This window comes from Syngnathoides biaculeatus, chromosome 19, assembly GCF_019802595.1.
Source record: "Syngnathoides biaculeatus isolate LvHL_M chromosome 19, ASM1980259v1, whole genome shotgun sequence".
In the NCBI taxonomy this organism is placed as follows: Eukaryota; Metazoa; Chordata; class Actinopteri; order Syngnathiformes; family Syngnathidae; genus Syngnathoides; species Syngnathoides biaculeatus.
In genome coordinates this window covers 15577774-15588781 of record NC_084658.1, presented here as the reverse complement: position 1 = coordinate 15588781, position 11008 = coordinate 15577774, and the positions used below count along the sequence as shown (strand labels likewise).

The window sequence follows — 11008 nt, the reverse complement described above, 5'->3', positions numbered from 1 at the left end:
CACACTGCAGTCTCCTCACACAGACTCGACAGAGGGACGCCACATGCGCTGTGCTTACTTTATTTCGGACATGAAAAACTAATCTTATGTACAATATTTTCAGCGAGAGGGAGGGAGAGGGTGTTTTTCAGTGCAGACGAGACTTTTTCAGCCGGGAGGTGCGCTCCGTCGCTTTGCGTTTAAGCGACGACGTGCCGGGAGCCGCTTCGGGGGGGCTCTCAGTGAGGAGGTAGAGCGCCGCGGGAGGGATGGGCTCCTGCAGGGGGAGAAAACATCGTAAAGCGTCCCCCGTAAAACTGTCGACAACACACGGGAAGAGCCCCTTTTTGCTTCAGCACCGCTTTACAATTCATCTATCGTTCCCTTTTCAACCAGGAATCGCAAAAACAAAAACAACAAAGTGAAAATCTGAAAGTAATTGATGCCCCGCACCAAAATGGATTTTTAATTGCTTGTGTGTCAAGGCTTTTTCCTAATTGATGGAGCAAAAAAAAAAAAAAAAAAAAAAAGCCCCTCCCTCTAACTCAATAAATTTTTGGCCACAAGACGCAGCACTTTTCTATCAGACATGTTTGTGGTATGATTTATAATCGACTCGCCACACATAACGACAGGGAACGCATGTAGAAACCTGCATCAGGTAGTCGGCGATGTACTCGGGCTTCAGGCACATCACGTTTTGGGCGGAGGCCTCCGACACGTCCGCGCGGAAGTCGCCCAGCCGGAGGCGGCTGAAGTCGGCGAACAGGTGCGTGGCCACCTTGTACATTGAAGGCGAGCCGCTCGGCAGCACCTGGAGGAAAAAAAACAACAACAACAACAAAAACAACATTTGCTGTAAATGTATCAAGTCGAGTTGCAGTGGCCATGATGCTAGAACGCAGACCTCGGCCCCGCCCGACTGCAGCAACCGCCTGAAGCCGGATTCTCGGCTCTGGTCGATGTTCAACATCACCGTCCATCCGCTGAAGGCTCCCTGGAAAAAAATGATGCCGCTCACCACACCAGATTGAAAGCATTGCGGGATTGGTGCAAAACTGATTTTGTTCAACCACAAACATTTTTCCCCCCTCTTCAGGAACACACGTTAATATCAAATCATATGACTGGACATGATTTAGGGACTACTGTCCAGTGCCCAAGTAGTTGTCTGCCTCACAGTTCTGGGTTTGAATCTCAATTGGCCTGAAACATTTAAGCACTGCATTCATGCTAATAAGATTATAGGGGTTGGGGGGTTCAAAACCACTCCCATTTAATTCAACCTAAAAAACAAAAAAAAAATATTTATTTTTCCCCTCTTATGTCCTTTGTGGGACATGACAGATTAAAAAAAAAAAATCCTGAAAAGTATACACAAATCAATAAAATTAAACATTTCTTGAGTTATAATCTGTGGAATAAATTTCCATCTTTCAACATTGACATGAAATTTCAGAGGGAATTGCACGTTCAAGTTTATCGCCGTTATCGGACCTGTCCGTCCTGTTCCGTGGGTCCTCGCAAGGCTTTCCTCCAGCGCTGGGCAGCTAATGCTAAGCGCCTCTGCTGCAAAGTGAGGGAGGGCAACGCGTCCAAGATGGAGCTGCTGCCCCACTCGTAGTCCTCCTCCTAGAACGTGAAATAGAAAATCACGAGGATGGACAACCACAGAGAGGGGGAATACATCTTCATTTGGCGTTCCCACCGGTATGAAGCGGCCCACGGAGCGGCAGGCCTCCAGGTACGAGCGATGCAGGATCCACTTGCCGGCCGCCATAGCTGCCAGGTATTTTTCGTTGCGCAGGGGTGTGCCTACGATGATGTGGGAGCAGCTGGGGTCAAACGACTGCTTGTCTAGAACGACCCCACCTGCGGACATGAGAGGATGAGTGATGAGGAATAATAGTTTCAGAAAAGAAAAAAAAGCTAAAGGCATTAACCCACAAGCTGCTTTAGTTTCTCAGGAATGTCGTTGTCACCGGCTCAATTTAGAAAAGAAAAAAAAAAAAAAATCACGAGCTTAAATTGTCATTACAAACCATATTAAACATTTTGTGCAATTGTGTTTTTACCTCAAACATATTTACTATGAGGATCTGCATAAAAAAAAATGCATGCCAAAACTTAATGATTGTAAAAGACTCCATTGAACTGTATAAAATAACTTCGTATGACTGGGGCGAAGCAAGGTCGTTGCAACCAAGCCAGCGGCTTCCTCTTTCGGAAGTGCAGCCGAGAATTAAAAAATGAGCAGTGCCATTAATGTGATCAAACAATAAGAAAGTGAATTTTGCATGTCGACAAAACCAGGACCTACCAAGCTCTTCAATGAGGTGACTGTAATCAATGCGTTCCTGAGGACTGAGGGAGGACAGCTGGAATCTGGGCGGAGTCTTCACTTCTTCCCTCGCCTCCTGAAAGTAGGAACAAACAAGGTTTGGGCCCTCGGACGCCCTCACGTCAAATCTGAATTCTCACCTCTGGCTCTGGAGCAACCAAGGGTTTTGCGAGTGGGAAGGCGATGCTGGGGGCTTCGGGGGTCAGGATGTCATTCTGTGGCTCCTCCCGGGCGGGAGCTGAGGCCTTCTTGCCAATTTGCTGGTTGATGACATCGCAACCCGCTGATCGGGGGAGGGAAGATGATGAAGATGATCCCATTTTTTGTTTTTTTTTATTTCACAAATTTCAATACACGTACCCATCTCCACCAGCTGCGAGTCGGTCATGGAGTCTTTGAGCTGCGCAGCCTGGCGTGCCGCGGTCTGCGGCGGCGGCGCCTGGGACTCCGAGTGCTGCGAAGGACTACCGGGCCACTGCAGGTTGTCGGCCAGCTTGGCCCTCTCTTCCCTGGCCGTCGGATCGTCCCAAACGATCTGCTCGCTCTGGGAGGGCTCCGTGTTGATATCCAAAGCAGCTGGGTGGGAGACCCTTGAATGAGGATGTCACATGTTCAAGGGCACATTTGTATCATGGAAAATGTATTATAATCCTTGACTTTTTTTTTTTTTAAATCATTCTAACACATACTTGGATAATGTTTTTTAATATAAATTGTAAAGAATCTGATGTATCCTTTAAGCAATCTTTATCTCTGGCCTCCTCTGCTCACCTTAACGCTTCCAGCGTGCGCCTGCTGCCGCCAGGAGTGTTGGGGGCTGCGTCGGCGCCGGCGGACCCCTTCCGACTGAGTCGCACCGACGTCCGCCTGGCGGTCGTCTTCATGGTGGCCGACATGATCTCTTTGAGCGCTCTTTGCAGGTTCTCTCTCATCTCCAGCGTCTCAGAAACATCTAGAATAAGCGATATGCGACTATTATTTTTTTTTGTTTTTGTTAAAAGAAAGAGCTAGAGTAACACCCACCGTTCTTGTCTGCAAGGTCATCTCGCTCGTTGCTCGTGCAGCCAGTGGTGGAAGCGTCTTCTACAGCCTTGAGCTCAGTCTGGAGGATGAATGTTTAAATATTAACTATAGGGGCACACGATCATACGCTCGCCGGCCACAGGATTACATTCAATCAGATTCAATAAAGGTATCAATTTGATCAGCAACATAAGAGAAAGGTTAACAATATGTTTATTGTGAATGTAGAACTCTCGTATTGAAGTGAGTTTACGAATCCGGTAAAACAAACTGTAAAAAAAAAAAAAAAAAGGTCTACTTTACATCTCTTGGGCCCACGCTGGGAATCTGACTGAGGTTCAGGCTCATCTTGGGGTTGTAGGTAAATGGATAGAGAGACTCCGGGACGTGCCTTTGCTCCTGGCCGCACTAAAAGAGAAATAATTGCTGAGATTGAAGATTTACACAAAAGTGTCAACAACACCGCAGGAGACCTACAGCTTCCAACCAGTGCTGCGAGACCACGTGCAGCCCCCTCTCCTTCACTCCGCGATATTCGCGACTGTTGTCGCCCACTCGGCCTTGGTAGATGTAGTGGGTGACGGTATCGTCGCAGGCCGTTCTGCGCATAGAGAAAGGGGGTTTATTTTTGTCATCATGACGATTGGCTTCCGAAGACCGAAGTCGGTTGCGACTACCTGAATTCTGCCCCGAGAGAGGCGGCCACGGCGTTCAGTTCGTTTTGCATCTTGTTCAGCTTCTTGCCCACGCAGATCACAACACCAGTTAGCAGGCCGGTCTCCTTTTGTACCCCCTTCAGAACAAAAGAAAAAGGTCTGAAATGAATAACCCAGCAGCATGGTGTCCAAACTTTGGCCCTCAGCATTTATCAACGATAACTTACCACCTTAAACAAAACTATAATGTAGAAGTTTTACCAAATAAATAAAAAAAAAATTAATTAATTAATTAAAACACACTACTGCTGCTTATAATATATTTATCTACACTGATTGTAGCTCGTTTAATACTCTTTTCTGAATGCAGCCCATGTAGGGAAAAAAAGGACTTCCCATCGGGGTGCGGTCACCAACCTCCTTCCTGGTGGTGCTGAGCTCGGGGCTGGCAGAGAGGGCCTGCATCTGGTTGACATCGAAGCCGCGGGTGCTGTTGGCCAGCGCCACCTTCAGGTTCCTCTCAACGAGGTCCGTCAGCGGCGTCTCCGCCTTCTCCGCAGGCTTGGACCTCCCAACTGGAGTTTCCATTGCCTCCACTGCCTCTAATGCCTCCTGGAAGAAAAAAAAAAAAAAAAAAAAAAAAAAAAAAAAAAAAATTGAGTAAATGAGTTTAGAGCAGAAGTCATTTTTTTTCCCGACTAAAATTGGCTGACCTAAGAAGATTTTTTTATTTCATTTATTGTAAATCAGTCATTTTTTCCATAAAATTGTTATAAAAAGACACCCGGTGATTTGTTAGTTGATTTCTTGGGAACAAAATAAAATTACTCAAACATTGTTTCAAATACATTAAAACATTTTTATAAAAAATTGCTCATATTTGCTAAACTGTTTTTTGTGACTTTTGATGAATAAATTCTTTTTTTAAATAACAAAAGGCCGTTTTACATCCCTGTACAATAACTTTTTTTTTTTTTTTAAACCTCATCTTCAAATGACATCTCCTTCAAATATGCCCCCCCATCAGGTGGATAATTCATCAAAAAGTACAAATTGCTACTTGAAATCAACAGCACCTTGATCTCAAACTTGGGCCAGAAGAGCTGACCCTTGGTTAGGAACTTGGACGGCGTGTCCAGGTCCAGCGAGGGCCCCTCGACGAGTTGGTTCTTGCCGCCTCCGACCACCTGGCTTCGGTTGGGTGCGCCGGCGACCTTTTTTGCTTTCATGTCTTCCAAGATCGAGCGGAACATTTTGCTCCGGAACCGTCCCAAATCCAGCGGCGTGACCGCCTTGCCGCTCTGAAAACCGAGCAGCGGGACGTCCGGGGAAGAACGCGCCATTTGGGATGGTCCCGGCATGGACGTCCTCTGGGAGGCGCAGACAAAACTCTCTTCCTCCGGATCTGAGGAACAACAAATATAAAAATTACCATCAAAATGGAGCTTTATAATGCTTGTAAAGGCAGAATTTCGGAATATTATTCATGTGTATTTGCAAAATCTTTGCAGCACTTCAAGATCAATCCATGAAAAATTGCAAAGCGTTGCAAATACTTTCCAGATGCACCATCTATTAGTTAACTTTCTCAGACCAGGAGAAGGCGGAAGGTCAACCAAGAAGCGCTCCTCGGCCGCCCTCTTGCCGGTCCTCGCCGACGCCGTGATCCAGTGCACGGTGACTGCCGGCAGCCCCCACTTCTTGGCCGCCTGGTACTTTGTGCCGTCGGGGCTCTGCAGCACCAGGTGAGTGCTGGCCAGCATTCCTTTCTTGGGGTTGGCCAAGCGCACAAAGTAGTCCTGGACACTGACATTTAACAGATACAAACGGACTCAAGAAAATATAAGTACAACTGGCTTTAATTGATCGTATGCAAAAGCAAGACCAAAAAAATGTGCTCTTACACATACGGCCAATTAGACAGGAAGTGTTTTTTTCCCTTTAAATTCTGTGACAGAGGAAGACATACTTGGCTCCCAGGTGCTGGGCAAGCTCCACCAAAGACTCCCGCTCAGCTCCAGTGAACTGGCTGACAGAAAGGACGCAATCCTTGAGAGGGAAATGTCCGTCCATCACGGGAACGGGAGTGAAGAGAGGATTGGAGGAAGGCTCCAGGAGACACTCCCTCTCCACGCACATGGCCTGTTGAAATAAACAAATAAAGCGCTCATCCGATAGTCAAACTGCAATAACTCATCAAATCCTACCCTAACAACACAAGAATTAAAAAATGTGATTGTAGAAGGGGTGTGAATGATAAACCACACAATATTCCAAGAGTGAGCAAAGTTGTAAACTCACCAGCCACGTATCAGTGACCACCTCGTCCACCGTGGCCTCCACAGAACAGCCCAAAAGAGGCACCACGGCATAATCGGCAACAGCACGCGTGCGGCTCCCCAGCACCCGACCTCTGTTCTCCGTCACCAACAGGACAAGTTGAGCCTCCGCCTCGGCGCCGAAGCCCAGCAAGAGGAATCGTTTGCCGGCAAAGAGACCCGCCTCGCTGGCCTCCTGCATTGTGGAGTCCGTCTCAGGTCCGGCCCCGTGGTTGAGGGTCCAGGACTGTTCGGCGGGCACGCTGATGGACTTCCTGTCAATCTCACCTGCTGGCAGCACATCAACTTAAAAGAAAACACACAATCAGGTTGACATTGAACTAAAGCCTTATGTAATAAGAATTTTTTTTTTTTTTTTTTTTTTTAAGTGCAGACAAAGAACAAAGGTGGTACAGTAAACCCGTGACTCTTTTCAGTTCCTTATTCACAAATTCAGCCGTTTACTTTTTTTTCTGTTAGTACTGTCAATATAACTCCGAAATTACTCACTGACTGTCGGGTCATCATCCAGGTACTGCAAGAGGATGTCCTCCTCCGCTTGCTTGAGTTTCGGCGTGCTGGGACTGGCGGCGGGGGGGCTGACCGAGGGCCTGGGGGCGGGTTTGCGACGGACCGGCGCCGACAACACCTCGGCGGGAGCGGGAAGCAGACGGTGGAGGAAGTCTTCTTCTGGGAGGAGGCGGCCTTGGGAGAAGCTGTCCAGCAGCCACTGGACTGTCACCACATGAGGTCTGGCTCCCCCCACAAAGAAAATTTCCAAATAAACTCAGTAGCAAAAATTCACTAGTCCAGCTTAATCATTTTTCCACTTTAAAATGAATTGAAATGCCATGAGTACTTTCTATAAAATTCAAATTGAGTTACATTTTTAAGAAAGGAAAAACAGCACTGTAGCAACTCAAGCTATCGCCATACTTCAAAGCAGCGACTGTGACCAAAGCCGACCTGTGAGTTGCTCTGGACAGAAAAGTCTTGAGGTCCTGGTCCGGTTCCCCGACGACCACGTGCGTGAGCTCCTCGTTATGCTGGTTGAAGTGAAGACCCCCTGCGGTGTTCACCAGGCGACGCAGCTTGTCCAGCTTCCTCGCCGGCAGGCCGCAGAGATAAAGCTGCACGGCGATCATGTGGTGACAACCAAACAAAAGCTTCAGTGTGGGGGTGATTTAATACAACTGCTCCACATTCACACTTTTGAACACCTACAAGCTATTTTACCGAAATAGTAAAAGTACACTATTATACGAGCTATGAACTGGCTTTTGCAAGACACTGTACGTAATAAGCATAAGCACTTGCCTTACAGCCGTCCAGGAGGTCGTCCGCGGGGCACACGCTCAGATCCAGACTTTCAATGGCGTCCAGCGTTTCCATCCGGCTGATGGATCCGTTCGTTAGGGTCGGGTCGCTAACTGTCACGCTGGCGTTGACAGGGATGTTACTCAAACCCAGCAGAGAAGGACCCTCTGCGGGAGAAAGGAAGCGTTGAGTTTATCAGCACACAAGACTCACGGGAACATATTTTTTTTTTATTGTAAGTGGAAAAACAACTAATAAATACCTCTTCTGCATATTTGCAAAAGGTTTTTTTTTTCCCCTCAACAAAAGCCATGTGCAGCATGGCTGTATGTACTATACTCCCCCTGGTGGCCAAGCCATATAGACAAAAAATTTTATTTCAACAGAATAACCATTGAATTAATGCATGAAATCAAAATTCAAAAACTGTTTAATTTATGTTTAAATACTAAGGAATAACAGTCATATTTCTTGACTAATCCATGAAGTGGATTTAACATTGAATTTCTGTCCTTTTATTCAAAAACAGGTTATTATTTCAAATTGACAGTGCAGAAAACGCACAAACAATTCTGACATTTATGCCGCGTGGCCTGACCTTCCTTCGTGCCGGAGCCGGTGGGCGTGGACGTGTTTGGCCGGCTTTTGGAGGCCCGGGTCCCCACGGCGTAGCGAGACTCGTCTTGACAGGAGCCCTTCTCGATGCTGTCGAAGAGCCAGTGCAGGGACACGCAGTAAACGTTCCATTTGCGCGCACACTCGTACTTCTGACCTGTAGAGAGAAACATCGAAGAGCGTGAGACAAGAACAATCGAGAAACGGAACACCGAGAAATTTCGTCCGACTTGCCTGTGGGTTCGTTGACGATGAGGTGGGTGCACTCGTTCATTTTCAGCTGGCCCGTGTAGCTGGCGCCGTGCTGCTCGCACAGACGCTGCACTTCTTTGCGCTCGGTGCTGGAGATTCCCGTCACGCACACGGTGCAGCCCTGCAGCACCGGGCACAGGTGCTCATCCCTGGGCAGCTCTGTGTACCTGAAGAGGCTGAAAGGGAAGGCAGACATTTTGTTTGTCGTTAGTTAGACTTCTCACACACGCCTTAAAAAATGCTATTTAAATCACACTTTTAACACAATGTGAATGTATTCGGGTACACGTATGTTGCACTCTATATGAAATAAAGCTTCCCAGTTAAATTAAAAAAAAAAAAAAATCAATTTCAGGCCTGTTTGAACACCACCCTTATTTTCCCACATTTTTAATAAAGAAATAAAACAGCACAATAAAATGTAAAGGAATAAAATGGGTTTTATGAAGTGTAATTCTTGTAACTGAAACATCAGGATGTGGAGTATCTTATTGCCCAGACGCAAGACCGTAAGTATACAGTAAAAAAGAAAAAAAAATACACAAGCTTTCCCTCTTTCACCTGTTTTGTGAACTCTCCCAGCAGGCTTTGACCCAGGAAGGGAGCAGGATGGGTATGCCCAGGTTGGCGGCCACCAGGTACTTTTTACTCCCCACCTCGCCGGCAATCAGGTGGGTGACGGACACGTTGAGGTCCAGATAGACACGCCCGCCCATCAGCTCCACCAAATTCATCACCTCGGACTGCAAGCAAATACAAATGTTTCCTGAAGTCCGGGTCAAAATATTTGAAATTTGAAGAACATTATGACATACAATACGCAGGAAATACTTGTCAGTTACTTTTTAAACTGCTCATGGAGGTGGATAACGTAGATACAGTGGTACCTCTACTTACTAATGTCTCTAGCAACCAAAAAAATTCAGGTTACAAAACGACTCTTTGGAAAAATATTGTCTCTTGTTACGAAGGAAAATTCATGATATGAACGGCAAAAATAGCCATACTTTTTACTGTTTTAAATCACTGTCAAACATGCATTGAAATCATTATTAAAGTTGTTTTTCCTGCCATACCTAAGATCGGTAACAATGTTCAAACTTTAGAATGCTAAATTGGCTTACAATATTAAATTCCGTGCTAAAGCTGCTAATCCTGCAACCTGGGGAAAATTGATGGATGGAAATATTCATTCACAGACTTCACCACAGCCCAACATGTCCTGACAGTACCAGAGAAATGATCAGTTCACGAGGGTTATCGCCAACCTCCAAAGCCGCAAAACCAGTCGACTGACCCGAGTCGTTTTATCCAAGCTTGTGCAGGAGACAGTGATGTCGGCCATGGCCATGTTGTACACCGGGTTCTCCGCTTTGGGTACACAACGCTGCTGCTGCAGGCAGAACACCACCACCAGCGGACTCACGATCCGGCAGCCGAGCTACACAATCAAACAATTAGGGACAATGAGGACAGGGGCCAAGAGCCGGAAAGGTCATACTGTGGGACAATTTACGTTCTTGCAGTGCTGGAAGGCAGGAGTGTCAAAGTCACTGAAAATAAACAGGGACTTGTCCTTCTGGTCCATGTTCAATACAGCTTCTTCATCAATCTTTTTGAGGTACTTTTCTGACTGCAGCTCTGTAATAGCCTGTAAATATTTGAAGAAAACATTACAATCATCTGTTAGGAATGAATCAAGTGTTCATTTTACAAGTCTGGTTGCAAAAGTATGGAAAATTTCACCCTAGATATATAAAACAACAGCTCACCTGGTAAGCTTGGTCAGCATACACTGAAGTCTGTCCTTTACTTTCAACAAACTTGACAATAAAGCCTTCCTTTTCTTCTTTAGACATTGTGTGTAACCTTGAAAAATAATGCACACATTGAATGACTCCAGCCATTATGACCAACACTTGAAGACAATGCGTATATTTTTCTCCTTAGTTATAGAAATATTTTAGCAAGCGGGTGTTATGTTAGCATCATTAATACGGTCCATACACGTTCAACTAAGTTACCTCATCTGCGGGTCTCCAAGAGGATAATTTACTCACTTAGTCGTCAAAGGAACTCAATTTCTGTTTTATGAACTCGGTTAAAATATATTTGTCGAAAGTATTGCTGTTCACCGTCACAAACAGCCCTTGCTAACTTTACGAACATTACTCAGTAGCAGCAGCCCGTAACCGGTTAGCTACATTTCCAAAGTAAAATAGCTATACTTGATAAAATATCATTACTAAGCGTCAGCACTATCGGGTAACTTGTCGCAAATGTTCCGAATACATTAACATTTCGTTTTTTGTTTTATTTTTTAAGTTATATCGTTGATCACATTCAGCCGTTCGCCTTATTATTCGCGCCACTGAATCACTCAAACTGGTGTTACAAACTATATGAACCGTCAGGAAACAATGGCACGTCGAATAATTGTTCCTACAAAATTGAAGACTGGGGTTACTTATTAATTGGTTCGCAAATTTGACAAGTATGATTTGATT

At 45.8% G+C, this 11008-nt stretch overlaps 1 protein-coding gene across 2 annotated transcripts; it reads right to left on the bottom strand.

Moving 5' to 3' along the window:
- Positions 1-44: 44 nt before the first annotated feature.
- topbp1 (DNA topoisomerase II binding protein 1) lies at positions 45-10920 on the bottom strand. Of its 2 annotated transcripts, XM_061805909.1 has the most exons (28): positions 10526-10920; positions 10274-10370; positions 10018-10152; positions 9799-9942; positions 9063-9244; positions 8484-8677; positions 8233-8406; positions 7635-7801; positions 7284-7447; positions 6828-7069; positions 6301-6623; positions 5969-6141; positions 5594-5805; positions 5076-5404; positions 4417-4611; positions 4021-4136; positions 3821-3944; positions 3647-3751; positions 3344-3422; positions 3092-3272; positions 2681-2910; positions 2461-2603; positions 2300-2396; positions 1688-1851; positions 1477-1611; positions 887-976; positions 632-793; positions 45-256 (listed from the first exon to the last, which is right to left on the bottom strand). In XM_061805909.1, exons 1-28 carry the CDS (start codon positions 10528-10530, stop codon positions 128-130), a joined length of 4491 nt encoding a protein of 1496 aa, XP_061661893.1. In that variant the 5' UTR covers positions 10531-10920; the 3' UTR covers positions 45-127. The 2 variants fall into 2 exon arrangements, with proteins under 2 accessions (XP_061661893.1, XP_061661892.1); XM_061805908.1 differs by having other exon boundaries at positions 632-976.
- Positions 10921-11008: the final 88 nt, after the last annotated feature.

Excerpts from the sequence above, each read along its gene's own strand:
- topbp1 (XM_061805908.1), bottom strand. Across the intron at positions 9,943-10,017 it reads CCTTCCAGCACTGCAAGAAC|CTCGGCTGCCGGATCGTGAG; the intron begins GTAAATTGTCCC and ends TTGATTGTGTAG. Across the intron at positions 3,945-4,020 it reads TCTCTCGGGGCAGAATTCAG|AACGGCCTGCGACGATACCG; the intron begins GTAGTCGCAACC and ends CTCTATGCGCAG.